This window comes from Pristiophorus japonicus, chromosome 1 (genome assembly GCF_044704955.1).
Source record: "Pristiophorus japonicus isolate sPriJap1 chromosome 1, sPriJap1.hap1, whole genome shotgun sequence".
NCBI classification, from domain to species: Eukaryota; Metazoa; Chordata; class Chondrichthyes; family Pristiophoridae; genus Pristiophorus; species Pristiophorus japonicus.
The window spans coordinates 320,253,600-320,268,474 of NC_091977.1; the positions used below are offsets into that span (position 1 = coordinate 320,253,600).

General features: G+C 43.2%; 1 protein-coding gene across 3 annotated transcripts in view; it reads right to left on the bottom strand.

Moving 5' to 3' along the window:
* tshz1 (teashirt zinc finger homeobox 1) overlaps positions 1-14,875 on the bottom strand; it is a 97,928-nt gene that overhangs the window by 16,944 nt on the left and 66,109 nt on the right. The window contains exon 3 of one of the 3 annotated variants that reach the window (XM_070888598.1): positions 14,402-14,527. The exons of the other annotated variants lie outside the window; for them this stretch is intronic. Within the exon in view, the coding sequence (XP_070744699.1) occupies positions 14,402-14,527 (126 nt within the window). The remainder of the gene's footprint in view (positions 1-14,401; positions 14,528-14,875) is intronic. 3 annotated transcript variants of the gene reach the window in all.

A 14,875-nucleotide genomic window follows, 5' to 3' on the forward strand; every position in this document is an offset into this window, starting at 1 on the left:
ATTAGGCTATTTGATATTCTGTGGCAAATGACTCACCTCCTGACTCCCCATAGCCTCTCCTCCACCTAAAAGGCACAATACAGTCGTGTGATGGAATTCTCCCCACTTGCCTGGATGGTTGCAGCTGCAGCAACACTCAAGAAGTTCGCTTCTTGACAAAGCAGCCTGCTTGATCGGCAAGCCATCCATCACCTTAGACTCCCTCCAACACCGGCACATTGTGGCTGCAGTGTGTACTATCTACAAGGTGCACTGCAGCAACTCGCCAAGGCTTCTACGGCAACACCTCCCAAACCCATGACCTCCACCACCTAGAAAGACAAGGGCAGCAGGCACATGGGAACACCACCATCTCTAAGTTCCCCTCCAAGTCACACACCATCCTGACTTGGACATATATCGACGTTTCTTCATCACCGCTGGGTTGAAATCCTGGAACTCCACCCCCAACAGCACTGCGGGAGTACCTTCACTACAACGACTGCAGCAGTTCAAGAAGGCTTCTTCTCAAGGGGCAATTAGGGATGAGCAATATAAAGCTGTCCTTGCCAGTGATGTCCACATCCCGAGAATGACTATAAGATAACAAGTGAGGCAGACAAGCTCACTCACAAGTGACAAAACTACAAGTACTTTATAGTCAGCCTCGTGAGTGAAAATATGGCTGGTTTTGGCATGTTGTATTTCTAACACTTGCAATGTGCTTTCAACTGAGAAAAAATTGTACTTTTAGTTCTTGTGTCGCCTGTTACAGGTCAGTTGAACTGGTTTGTAATGTGACCTTTGTTCCAATATCACACCAATTGAATTCCGAGATAGTTTTACCTTGACTGGAATTTATTTTATTTGACTATTATAAACGATATTGATATTTTTAACAACAGCTTAAGTATAAAGCTGACAACTATCGGCTGCAAAGATTTTGAACAGTATTATTTCTGTATTTCATCCATTTGCCAATAAGACCTTTCTTAACTTTTGCCGAAAAAGATAAATAAATAAATCGCAAAGCATAAAAACTCTTAACTGACCATTAAAGGAAAGCAAAAGCAAAATACTGAGGATGCTAGAAATCTGAAATAAAAGCAGAAAATGCTGGAAATACTCAGCAGGTCAGGCAGCATCTGTGGAGAGAGCAACAGAGTTAACGTTTGTCTATTCTAACCAAAGATCACCGTCCTGAAACGTTAACTCTGTTTCTCTCTCCACAGATGCTGCCAGACCTGCTGAGTGTTTCCAGCATTTTCTGTTTTTATTAAAGGAGAGCAAACCCTGGGTGAAATGTGTTACATAGAATGTACAGCACAGAAACAGGACATTCAGCCCAACTGGCCCAACATGTCGGTGTTTATGCTCCACATGAGCCTCTTCCCATCCCTCTTCATTTCACCCTATCAGCATATCCTTCCATTTTCTTCTCCCTCATGTTCTTATCTAGCTTCCCTTAAATGCATCTATGCTCTTCTTGTGTTTCATCGAAGTTCTCCTGTGCGGTTTTAAACATTTTCCCAGTACTGTCGAAAACTAAATGGAGCTGTAGAAAGTATGGAAACATTGCAGGCAAGGTGCTATTTTGCTAATGTAACAAATAAATACTGTCTGTTGCATAAACTTGTTATCATTCACAGTTAATTTACACTGGAATAAAACACCACCCATCCTGATTTATGCACCGTGCTGAGTTACAGTGCTTGCTTGTGTTGAGACAGGTCTGACCCAGTTCAGCAGTGAAGAAGCTCTCCCTGTGCAGAACAAATTTTAAACGCATATGCATATGCAGGAAGCTCTGATAATCGGGAGCTCCGTGATTAGTGATGTGCCATATATGGAAAGTTTGGCAAATCTACAAAATGGTTGGCAACCATTCCGTTGTCCTGCATTGTCAAATTAATGCCACACAATCGGCTTCACATTGCCTTCTGCAACACTGTTTAATCTTGGTTTTAAACAGTGCCTAAAAGGTGTTCTGATTGCCTCCCAAGAAATGCAATAGTGATTCGTGATCAGCTGAAAGGCAGAGATTAAGCCACACCCCAAACTAATATTAAAAAGCTACAAAACAACTCTATCAGATTCTAGCTTGGCTCAGTGGGTAGCACTCTCATCTCTGAGTCAGAAGGTCATGGGTTCAAGATGCACTCCAGGGACTTGAGCACAAACCCTAGGCTGAGCCTCCCAGTGCCAGTGCTGAGGGAGTGCTACACTGTCGGAGGTGCTGTCTTTCAGATGAGACTGAGGAGTTAGATGTAGTCCTTACTACTAGGGGGATCAAGGGGTATGGCGAGAAAGCAGGAATGGGGTACTGAAGTTGCATGTTCAGCCATGAGCTCATTGAATGGCGGTGCAGGATCGAAGGGCCGATTGGCCTACTCCTGCACCTATTTTCTATGTTTCTATGTTTAAACTGAGGCCACTCGGTAGGTGAGCGTAAAAGATCCCATGGCACTATTTCAAAAAAGAGCAAGAGGAGTTCTCCCCGGTGTCCTGGCCAATATTTATCTCTCAACCAACATCACCTACAACAGATTATCTAGCCATTTATCTCATTGCTGTTTGTAGGAGCTTGCTGTGCATGAATTCGCGTTTCCTACATTACAACAGTGACTACACTTCAGAAGTACCTCAATGGCTGTAAAACACTTTGGGATGTCCTGTGGTTGTGAAAGGCGCTATAATCTTTTTTTCTTTTAATATTGAGGAGGAAAAATTGTGAACAATGATTTAACAACATTTCTGTGACTGTTGGTAGCGAAACCTGACACTGTGCTGAATGTACCGCTCCATTTCAGTGTCACTGCAGCAGATGTTGAGAAAGTTTCCAGACTGATGTTATTTACTATAAATATAATAATGCATCTTGTGAGCTGTTTGTATAAAAAAAATCTAATCTAATCTGTGATAACTGACAGATTTTGGGCTTCTTGCTAGAATCGGCAGAATTGCATACGTTCTCAATTCCAGGCTCGAATCTGCAGCAAAATTCTAATAATCAGAAGCTAATGCTTCTAGTTAAAGCAAACTTAAGTTTCATTATTTGGTACAATGGTCTTCCTTTTAGTGGTCCTTAACAGAGTGGTAATCCTTAATTTAGCGCAGGTCCAACAAATAATAAGATACAATATATAAAAACAAAATTCATCCCTATCCCAGCAGAGATGCTATTTTGAATGAGGGCAGAGTGCGTAGTCTGTTCTCCTGTGTGTCGCTGTCTGGTTTCAATCTGACCACAGTTTCACCCAAGTTAGTTTGAGAACTAATAGGCACCTTGAGGGTGAAATTGGTCATCCGCATGAGCACTAAAAGGGCAATGACAAACCGACAGCCCGTTTCACACCCTGCTCCAAGTTTATTTTCCATTGATCTGCTATCCCCTGTATTGCGCTATCTCCAAATACCAATTTTACAGCCTTTAATTCTATCAAAAATTCAAAATATACCCACCGGAAGAATTGGGGAGGGGTGGGGGGGGGTAGGAGTAGAGTTACACTTCACTAAAAACAAAACGGCTTGTTTCTCTGCCATCTTGTGGAGCTGTGTTAGAATCTTGGTCAGATTTTTTCTTTTTCTTTCGTAGGATGTGGGCATCGCTGGCAAGGCCAGCATTTATTGCCAATTGCTAATTGCCCTTGAAAAGATGGTGGTGTACAATTTCCGTACTAGGCCATTTCAGAGGGCAGTTAAGAGTCAACGACAGTGCTGTGTGTCTGGAATAACATATAAGTCAGACTGGGTAAGGACGGCAAATTTCCTTCCCTAAAGGACATGTGTGACCCAGATGGGTTTTTATGACAATCCGCTAGTTTCATGGAGCTCAAATTTCCCCAACCCCTTTTTCTGGCGCCCTCACCTGAGGTGCACCGCTTTTGTCCACCTCCACGCGCGCCGAAAATCTTCCTCCCAATTCTGGCCACTCCCCAGCCTCTCCTCGGTGATGGCATAGTGTGGCCCAGTGGATTGGGGGTGGAATCAGGTCCCGGCACGGAAAACAGTGCGGGGACCTCTGCATGTGCGCGCTAGAGTCTGCGCGCATGTGCAGTAGCTCCTGGTAGCCCGAATCTGTGAGTACACACTGCAGGCTGTGTGGGAGGGGCCCGAAGCACGCCGTCCCTAGCACTGGCTGAATGGGCTCCCTCATCGGCGGCCCGCTGCGTTCCCTAAGATAGGACTTCTATTTTTTATTTGTTATTTACTGATTGATTGATTGCTTATTACTTTGGTCTTGGTGCTTTAGGTGCAGGGTTCCTTCTATTTTTTATTTGTTAATTAATTGCTTATTACTTTTAGTGCTTGGTACAAATGTACTGCTTTGTTTAGTGCTTGGTGCTTTAAATGTATTTATGCTTCTTTAATGTTGTTGTGAAGGCCTTTAGCGCTTTGCAAGGTCCCCTCCCCCCATCCCCCATCTCTGGCTGCCTGCGCTGATTTCTTAAGTCACCGCAAGGTTTTTCTGAACATACACTTACGCTGGCCTAAGTTAATTTGGAGTAACTTTCAGCTGGCTAAACTTGCTTAAATGGCCAAAACAGGCGTAAGTAAAAAAAAAACTAAACTAAAAAAAAAACTAACTAACTCACTTACACTGGCACAAATTATATGGCCAGAATTGCAACTAAAAAGATACTCCAAAAAAATCAAGTTGCTCCAAAAAAAAGAGCAACTCCTGGGGAAATTTGGGCCCATGGTCACTATTACTGATACTAGCTTGTTTTCAAATTCCAGATTTATTTAATTAACTGAATTTAAATAAGATTGATGGGTTAAATGTTTCCTCTCTCTCTCTTTCTGCTGGTTATTTTCAACAAAAAGTATTTATGATTTTGCTGAAAATATAAACCATAAGAAATCTTCACCATGGCACTTAGTGTTATTTTTCTCATCCTTGATTTCAAACTGGCTCAGTTGCCTCTGAGTCAAAAATTGAAGTCCCACTCCAGAGAAATGAGCACAAAAATGCAGGTTGATAATCTCAGTGCAGTACTGAGGGAGTGCTGCACTGTTGGAGGTGTCGTCTTTCAGACGAGACATTAAACCGAGGCCCCATCTGCTCTCTTAGGTGGATGTAAAACATCCCATGGCAGTAATTTGAAGAAGAGCAGGAGAGTTATCCCCAGTGTCCTGGCCAATATTTATCCCTCAATCGCTAAAACAGATTATCTGGTCACTATCACATTGTTGTTTGTGGGAGTTTGCTGTGCACAAATTGGCTGCTACGTTTCCTACATTACAATAGTGACTACACTGAAATAAAGTACTTCATTGGCTGTAAAGTGCTTTGGGATTTCCGGTGGTCATGAAAGGCGCTATAGAAATGCCAGTCTTTCATTCTTTCAAATCCCTCCATGGCCTTATCCCCTCCCCTCCCCATCTTGGTAACCTCCTCCAGCCAGTCTCTGCGCTCCTCCAATTCTGCCTTCTTGTGCATACCTGATTAGTGGCCATGCCTTCAGTTGCCTAGGCCCTACGCTCTGGAATTCCCTCCCTAAACTTCTCTGCCTCTCCTCCTTTAAGATGCTCTTAAAACCTACATCTTTGACCACTTGTCCTAATATCTCTTTACATGGCTCAGAGTCAAATTGTATTTGATAACGCTCCTGTGAAGTACTTTGAGATGTTTGTTGTTGTTGTAGATTGTAAGTGAAATTAACTTGAACACACTCAACTCAGATCCTAGCGGGCACACGATCAGGGTGCAGAACTGTCCATAACTTAGCAATAACTGGCAATCTTGCTCAGAGAAACAACAAGATGGCTGGTGTGGGAACTGGAAAATTTCGTACTGGTACAGCAACTAAAGTTGGACCTGAGATACAAAGGCAGTAGAACATTGTTCGCTAGGTGTAACAACACTAAGTGCGTTGTGGAGATTTCTTATGGTTGATATTTCCAGCAACATTGTAAATGAGTGTTTTTGGAAGTATCAGCCAGAGGAAAGCTTCATGAAGGTTTTTTGTCACTATTTACTGCGACCAGAGCAATGCTTTCCCCATTACTGGGGGCAGACCAGAGACATTGGCCTCAATTTTGGCCGAGCGCGTTTTTTGGCGCACTTACCGGAGTTGCGGCACTTATCTACGTTCCGAGGTGCGGCGAAAAATGTTGTTGCCACTTTGGCCGCTGCCCAGCCTCTTCACTGCAGTTGCGCAGCATGGCCAGTCGAGTTGGGGGTGGAGCCCACGTTCTGTGCCGAAAACTGTGTCGGGACGTCTGCACATGTGCAGTGGAGTCCGCTGGTGATGTCCGCGCATGAGCAGTAGTGCTGCGAGTCTGCAACAACATTAGGTCTCTCTCAGTTTCAGAGCGTGGCGATGTTCTTCCTCCCTGTGTTGCTGGGCTCCTTCAGGTAAAGTTCTCTGCATTTATTCTGCCTCCTTTGTTGGACTAGGAGTTATGAGGTTGATCTTTAGTGTCAGGGGTCTGAGTTGTGAGGAAACACTTGAGAAACAGGCTTTTCAACTTGGCGATCTTAGCGAAATATACAGGATTATAAATAATAGAAAATGTAAATCCAGAATATTACTTTAAAATAAATTGGAAACATAAGACGAGAGGACACGGGTTCAAACTGGTAAAAGATAACTTTTTGGCTGCTATCAAAGTTCGTCGCACAGTGCGTGATCAACACTTGGAGTTGGACTCCCAGGCATAGTGGTGAAGGTGAAATGTCTGGGTGGCAGGCAGGAGCACTATCAGTTCTCCTGCCCGCCCCTAGCCCAGGCCAAGTGGCCTCCCGCACCGGCTGGCCCGCTGCCTTCCCGGGCAGAGTATGAAGATGAAGGTAGGACTTACTTCAATTTTTTATTTCTTATTGAATTTTTATTACTTTTTGTTTGCAAGGTTTGGTGGTTTTAAGGCTTGGTGGTTTAAGTGCAGGCTGGTCCTCTCCGCTCCCCGCCCCTATCCCAGGCCGAATGGCCTCCAATGTACCTACCCTGCACCAATTTCTTTAACTCTCCGCAAGGGTTTTTTGAAGTGGCCACATACGCTGGCCTAAGTATAAATGGAGTAACTATTACCTGGCCAAAGTTGCCTAAATGGGCAGAACTGGCGTAGGTGGCTGGTAACGCCCCCTTTTGAGAAAAAAAAAATGAACCTAAAAAAATCGTAACTAACTCAGTTACGCTGGTGCAAATTGATTCGGGAAAATGGGGATTTTTAAGTTACGCCAGAAAAACCATGTTGCTCCAAAAAAAAGAGCAACTCCCGGCCAAAATTGAGCCCATTATTACTGAACATCCAAACAACAACAATAACTTTTATTTATACAGCACCTTTAAAGTAGTAAAAAGTCCCAAGGCGCTTCACAACAGTGTTATAAGACAAAACAGATTAATTTGACACCGAGCCATATAAAAAGAAATTACGGCAGATGACCAAAAGTTTGGTCAAAGAGGTAGATTTTAAGGAGCGTTTTAAAGGATGAAAGAGAGGTAGAGAGGCAGAAAGGTTTAGGGAGAGAGTTCCAGAGCTTAGAGCCCAACCAGTTGATGGTTGAGCAGTTATAATCAGGGATGCTCAAGAGGGCAGAATTTGAGGAGCGCAGACATCTCGTGGGGTTGTGAGGCTGAAAGAGATTACAGAGATAGGGAGGGACGAGGCTATGAAGGGATTTGTAAACAAGGATAAAAATATTAAAATTGAGGCGTTGCCAATGTAGGTCAGTGATCGGGAGTTGGTGCGAGTTAGGACACGGGCTGCCGAGTTTTAGATGACCTCAAGTTTATGTAGGGTAGAATGTTGGAGGCCAGCCAGGAGTGCATTGGAGTAGTCAAGTCTAGAGATAACCAAGGCATGGATGAGGGTTTCAGCAGCAGATGAGCTGAGGCAGGGGCAGAGGCGGGCAATGTTACAGAGGTGGAAATAGGCAGTTTTAGTTATGCTGCGGATATGTGCCGAAAGCTAATTTCAGAGTCAAATATGATGCCTAGGTTGCGAACAGTCTGGTTCAGCCTCAGACAGATGCTAGGGAGAGGGATGGAGTTAGTGGCTAGGGAACGCAGTTTGTGGCGGGGACCGAAAACAATGGCTTCAGTCTTCACAATATTTAATTGGAGAAAATTTCTGCTCATCCAGTACTGGATGTCGGACAAGCAGTCTGACAATTTAGAGACCATGGAGGGGTCGAGAGAAGTGGTGGAGAGGTAGAGCTGGGTGTCATCAGCATACATGTGGAAACTGACTCGATATATTGAACCATGATGGTGACACCGTATGCCCAAAGAAAATAAATAGTTTCATTTCCAAATGAAAGAAAAGCATATAGTTCTTCACAGTCAGGGTGGAGTTTTCAAACCCCACAAATCTTATTTTCTAACAGGTAGGATTGTACTGTATCATCCTTTCAGTATAAACTCTCCCATTGTCACAAATTAATGCAGAGAACCGGAACATATGACTTTTGACACTGAAAAAGCTACCAAGGTGTAACAATGACATTGTAGCATGCCCTACTAAGATAAGCGAACTCAACATAGACCAGGGATCAATCCTCTGACATTCTTGGTCTGTGCAGTTCAATTCCACAGTAGGCAATGAATCGACCAGCTGAGCAGCCTGTAGACGTTGCTACTTAGTGGAGCAATTTAAACTTGCGAAGATTACCAGCAGGTGCTTTGTAACAGAATGCATTACCAAAGGTGCACACGGTGAGGGTTATTATAACTTCTTCCAAACGAAGATCGGGAGAGGTTTTGCTTTTGTTCTTGCTGCTCCTCCTTATAAAACAGTGGCTTTTATATAGCGGCCCATCAGATATCATGGAGGTGGGTTGGCACTTTAAATATTATAAGGAGGCTGTAAGCCTCTAATTTAGCCTGGTAATCAGACCACCCCATCCCCCCCGGAGTCAGGACGCGAACCTACCTGTGGACTTCTGGGTTTCCCACACTCTACTGGAACCCCCCGCGCTCCGGTCGGGTGAAAAACTTTAAATTCCAACCCGTCTGTTTAACACTGTCTCCAAAACTTCAAGTTGCTCCCAGCTCATTGGCTGTAAAACGCTTTGGGAGGTCCTGAGATCATGAAAGGAGCTATTTAAATGCGCAAGTTCTTTCTTTCTTTAGTGTTTGAGTCTCAATAACAGTTTTGGAAATTTGTGGCGTATATCTGATAGATCATTTCTCAAGTCCAAGACAACAGACAGTCCTTGGTCTCAATTGGGCTTTACAGCTAGGGCTTATTCTGTGTGGCGTTGATCACACGAAACAGCGAAAGGGAAAGTGCGACAGGTAGGCTCCATCTCAGGAAACCATGAGAAATACTCGCTGGGCTTTGATTCAAAACGCTGCAGTTTGCTGGTTGGGGAGAGCTGGAAATGGGCCGGCTCCTACACTGAGTGGACTGGCAGGTCAGGTCAGTGGGTGGGGGAAAGAGGTGATGCCAGGGGAGAATGGACTTCTAACATACCAACAGTGGCTCGGAGTTCTTTTCTCAGCCTAATCTCATTTACTTGACTCCTAAGATTATATAAACCGTTTTATCAAATGATTTAATCTAATTTCTCAATAAATTTTACTTCAAGTTCCAAATTAACTTCACTCGCTCTATTTTACATTCAATATTCATTTTATTCCTAACACCGTGAAATAAATCTAATCTCTGCTGTAAGCATATAATAATAAAATATCCTTTCATCTGACTGCCCATCAGCAACCTTGGAAGTTCCATATTTTCAGATGGCTGGATTTTCGGGTCGTTTGTGTGCCGGTTTTTGCCGGGTTTTGACCCTCCGCGGCGAAAAATGGGGCGGTGAGGTCTTTTGCGTCCGGGCGCGATCCTCCGGTCGGGTTTTGCGGCAGCGCTTAGAAGCACTGCCGGGAAGAGCTGCGCCGGATGTGCAACGGAGCTCCTTGCAACACTGGCAGAAGTTTCGACTCACACCCGACCCGTACGCCCCGAAGCACGCCCTGCGATGACCGCCAGCGGTGAGTTGGAGAAACTGAAAAAAAGTAAGTTCCAGTGTTTATTCTTTTATTTTCTGTAGCGATTTGTTGTAAGGGTGTGGGCAATGTTTTTTGAATGATTTTGTGAATCTTTTGTGGTGGGGTGGGGGGGGTTCCTCTCCCAAGGGTGCTCCCGGCCGCACACTTTAGTTGGCAAGGTTCCCGTTTTTGCACCATGAAAGTCGTACAATGCCTCCCTTTGCGCTGCGCCTGGCGCAGGGGCCAAATGACAAAAAATTCTCCACACAGCTCAAACGTTAATCAGGCGATAAATTTCCCGTCCCACCTCCATTTTCGCCCCGAAAACGGCATAGCCGAAAATCCAGCCCACAGACCATAGCACAGAAGGAAGCCATTCAGTTCATCACATCTGTGCTAGCTCTCTATCAAGTGTTATCCATTTAGTCCCATTCCCCTACCTTTCACATTTTTCTTTTGCAAATATTTATCCATGGAAGCTTTTAAAAGTTTTTGGGAGGACATCCCATTCCATGTTTAGAACAAAAAAACACAGCCTCTCCCTCTGTTCTTTCGGTAATGATGTTAAATTTATGCTCTCAAGTTATCGACTCAAACAGTGAAAACAATTTTCCCCCATTTACCTTATCAAAACCCCTCATAATTTTGAACAGATCTCCTCTGACCCTTAATTATAAAGAGGCCAACATTCTCTAGCCTTTCCTCATAACAAAAACCTCTCGGCCTTGATATCAGCCCAGCTAACAGTCTCCAAGACCTTGTCATCCTTCATAGAAAGGCACCCAGAATGGGGCATAATATCCTAACTACAAAGCAATAATTTGTATAGGCTTCGTGTTACTTCTTCATAACATATTGTTTCCCATATGCTTTTATATACCTTTATCAACTTGTCCTCCCATTTTTAAAGATTTATATAACTGAGCTTCTCATCGCTGTGCTCCTCTATCCCTTTTAAGATTTAACCATTTAATGCACATTTCCTTGCATTATTCTTTGCCTCAAAATGTACACGTCTCATTTCCCCACATTATTTTTTTTTTCTGATAGCTATCTGCCCAACTTACTAACATGTCCTCCTGAAGTCACTTAACAGCCTGCTTCACAGTTAACCATGTTCCCAACACCAATTCCTGGTGGACACCAATGTTTTCAACCCAACTGTCTGAAAAACATCCATATGGTAGAATCTTGCTGAAAGGACATAAAATAGTGACTAGTGGTTAATGCATTTCCTTTAATATCACGTGCCTCAATTTTAATCCTCTAGCCCGACAACCCTCCGAGATCTCTGCGCTCCTTCAATTCTGACCTCTTGCGCATCCCTGATTTTCGTTACTCCACAATCAGTGATCATAATTTCTGCTGCCTAGGCATTGAACTCTGGAATTCCCTCCCTAAACCTCTCCGCCTCTCTCTCTTCTGCTTTAAGATGCTCCTGAAAATCTGCCTCTTTGACCAAGCTTTTGGTCAGCTGTCCTAATATCTCATTAAATGGCTCGGTGTCAAATTTTGTTTGATAACGCTTCTGTGAAGCGCCTTGGGATGTTCTACAACGTTAAAAACGTTATATAAATGCAAGCTGGTGTTAACAGGTTTCCTATGCACCTGCTCATCAAATGCCTTTTGAAAATCCATATATACAACATCCAATGCATTTCCTTTATCAATACATTCCATTATAAAAGCACTCTACTTAATTTATCAGACACAACTTGCCTTTTATAAACAAAAGCAAAATACTGCGGATGCTGGAAATCTGAACCAAGAACAAAAAATGCAGGAAATACTCAGCAGGTCAGGCAGCATCCGTGGAGAGAGAAACAGAGTTAACGTTTCAGGTTGGTGACCTTTCATCTCTCCATAGATGCTGCTTGATCTGCTGAGTGCTTCCAACATTTTCCGTTTTTATGAGTTTTATAAACCTGGCTATCGTTGATTAACACATGTCTTTCTATGACAGATGTGCAGAAAAATAAATCAACAGGCGAAGCAAGAAAGATTTATGCTTCAGGGAACAATGGATGGAACACCAAAATATGATACCCAAAAATGCCAGTAAATATCCTAGAAAATCCATGCAATCAAAAAAATCTAATCCAAATGCTTGAGTCACTATAAACTAGTGGCCTAATTATAAGCGGACGGAATCCATGAATGCAATGCTCAAAACAGGAGTAAATATTCCATGCAATAAAAACAGAAGCTGACTTATTCAGTTACTATAAAACTGCAGCCCTGATCATGGGAGGCTGCCGCTGAGAGTGCTAGTGTATTATCACATTGTCGCAAGCACACTATATTATCAGCTAGCCAGCTGTTTAAAAAAGAAAGAAAAACATGTATTGCACTCATCAGCGATCCCCTTATATACATTATAACCTACGTAATCAGCGGGTACTCAAGTACGGTAACAAGGAGTTACTAATTGAAAGCCTTTGTGAATTGCTCTTGAATTTTAACTGCAGTAGCAGAACGCTAATCTGAACACCAGCAGCCTGCACAGATCAGTAATCCGAACAGGGGTGGATAGCTCTCAGCAATTCCGACTGCCAATTCTCCAGGAGGGTTTGACCATGTGACTTTCTAAGCTATCCCATCGCATTTTCCACTGGTGTCGCAAGAAATCTCACTGAAGTCGTGCTTCAGGTTTAAAATCGACAGCGGGAGCTCGGGACTGAAGTCGGGAGAAGAGTTTCCCTCTACAAGTCGTGGTGCTGTCGGAAATCAGTGTGTTCCTTTCAGCTGTTGCTTCATGCTAGTCCTCCAGCAGCAATGTGCATTCATACCGTGCCATTAACATAGTAAAATGTCCCAAGGAGCTTCACAGGTGCATTATCAACCAAAAATTTGACACCGAGCCACATAAGGAGATATCAGAAGAGGTGACCAAAATCTTGGTCACAGAGGTAGGTTTTAAGGAGGGGAGATAGAGAGGTTTAGGGAGGGAATTCCAGGGCCCAGGCATCTGAAGGCATGACTGTCAATGGTGGAGCGATTAAAATCGAGGATGCGCCAAGAGGCCAGAATTTGAGAAGTGCAGAGATCTCAGAGGGTTGTAGCGCTGGAAGAGGTTATGGAGACAGGGAGAGGGCAAGGCCATGGAGGGATTTGAGCACAAGAATGAGAATTTTAAACGTGAGGCATTGCGGGACTGGGAGCCTATGTAGGTCAGCGAGCACAGAGGTGATGGGTGAACGGGCCTTGGTGCGAGTTGGAATATGGGCAGCAGCGTTTGGGATGAACTGAAGTTTATGGAAGGCAGACAGGGGAACATTTGAATAGTCGAGTCTAGAGGTAACAAGGACATGGATAATGATTTCAGCAGCCAATAGGCTTTGGCAGGAACAGAAATGGGCGATATTAAGGAGGTGGAATTAGGTAATCTTGGTGATGGAGAAGATATGGGGTCAAAAGCACAGCTCAGGGTCCCAAATAGGTCACCGATATTGTGAACTGCCTGGTTCAGCCTCAGATAGTGGCCAGGGAGGCGGATGGGGTCAGTGCTGTGATGCTGTATTTAACTCGCAATTTTCCCTCCTGACTTTAAACGTGTCTGTTCATGTTATACCTCCATTTTCTTTAGAGCCATCAGTCCATGCATCGAATTCTGAGCAATGCGTCACTATTCTAAGCAAATCGCTATTTGAAGCTGTGTTCAGCCCAAACCAGTTTACATTAGTGGTGTTCTACTGTGGTAGGATTCTTTTTTTATAAAGTAGCTCATTTGGAAATGAAATGTCATGCAATTTTTTATTTTAGATAGATTAGCAATGTATTACATTAAATTTCATGCCAAATTACCCCCCTCCCCTCCCGGCTCTTGGATACTAAGGGAATCAAGGGATATGGGGATTGGGCGGGAAAGTGAAGTTGAGGAGAAGATCAGCCATGATCTTAGTGAATGGCAGAGCAGGCTCGAAGTGCTGAATGGCCTACTCCTGCTCCTATTTCTTATGTTCTTATCATCTCTCTCTCTACAAAGTCAAGAGAAAAATCCTAAATAGATCTAAAGGTAATTAGAAAGTCTAATAAAGAATAAACACAAATCTCAAGATGCTATTGTCATTATCAATGCTTTGGGGAACTTGGCTATGTGGTCCTTTAGTGAATTGTTAAAACTGTGACCCAAATACAGTCAGGTAGCTACTTAACAACAACTTGCATTTATAAGGTGCCTTTAACTTAGTAAAATACCCCAGGGCACTTCACAGGAGTGATTATCAGACACAATTTGACCTCGAGCCACATAAGGCTCAACGAACTCTTATTTCAAGGTAAACATTATAAAGGTTTTATATATAAAAAATAACATTAGAATTAATGATTCCTTGGACTTTTTTCTCCTCAAGTGCAAAGTTAAAAAGGTTCCAAGGAAATCTAAACGCAAAGCACAGATACCACTTGGGACCACATTAGTGTGTTTAATTAGGATAAGAATAACTGAAGACGAGTGACATGATCTTTGTCATGACATTCTCTACCTGCCAATTTTATGAAGCCTTTTTTTCCTTGGAGCACTGAGTTTTCTTCGTATGCTACCCAGCATAAACATGTTTTCCATACGTCGAAGAGATGCCCCATCAGGAAGAGTAATGATACTGTAAAACCTAATAAATTAATGATTATTGATAGATTCATTTGGAGCCAATGAAATATATATGCACCTGATGATATCCTCCAACAGTTTGTAGTGTGTTGGGTGCAATAACTAACAACATTTTCCGGTTTGAATTCAGATATGTTCATTTCAGTTAAATAATTAACTTACTTGTAACTGTCTGTGAATTAAACTTTAGCCCAAAGACTGATTAGCTCAGAATAATTTCCATTGACCTGTGGTTAGGATTTTTCAAATGCAGCCGACTCTGGATACATGACTCTGGATCATGGCGGGATACAGTCTTGGCTTACCCTGTGGCTAGGGTTACCAACACTCCAGGATTGGCCTGGAGTCT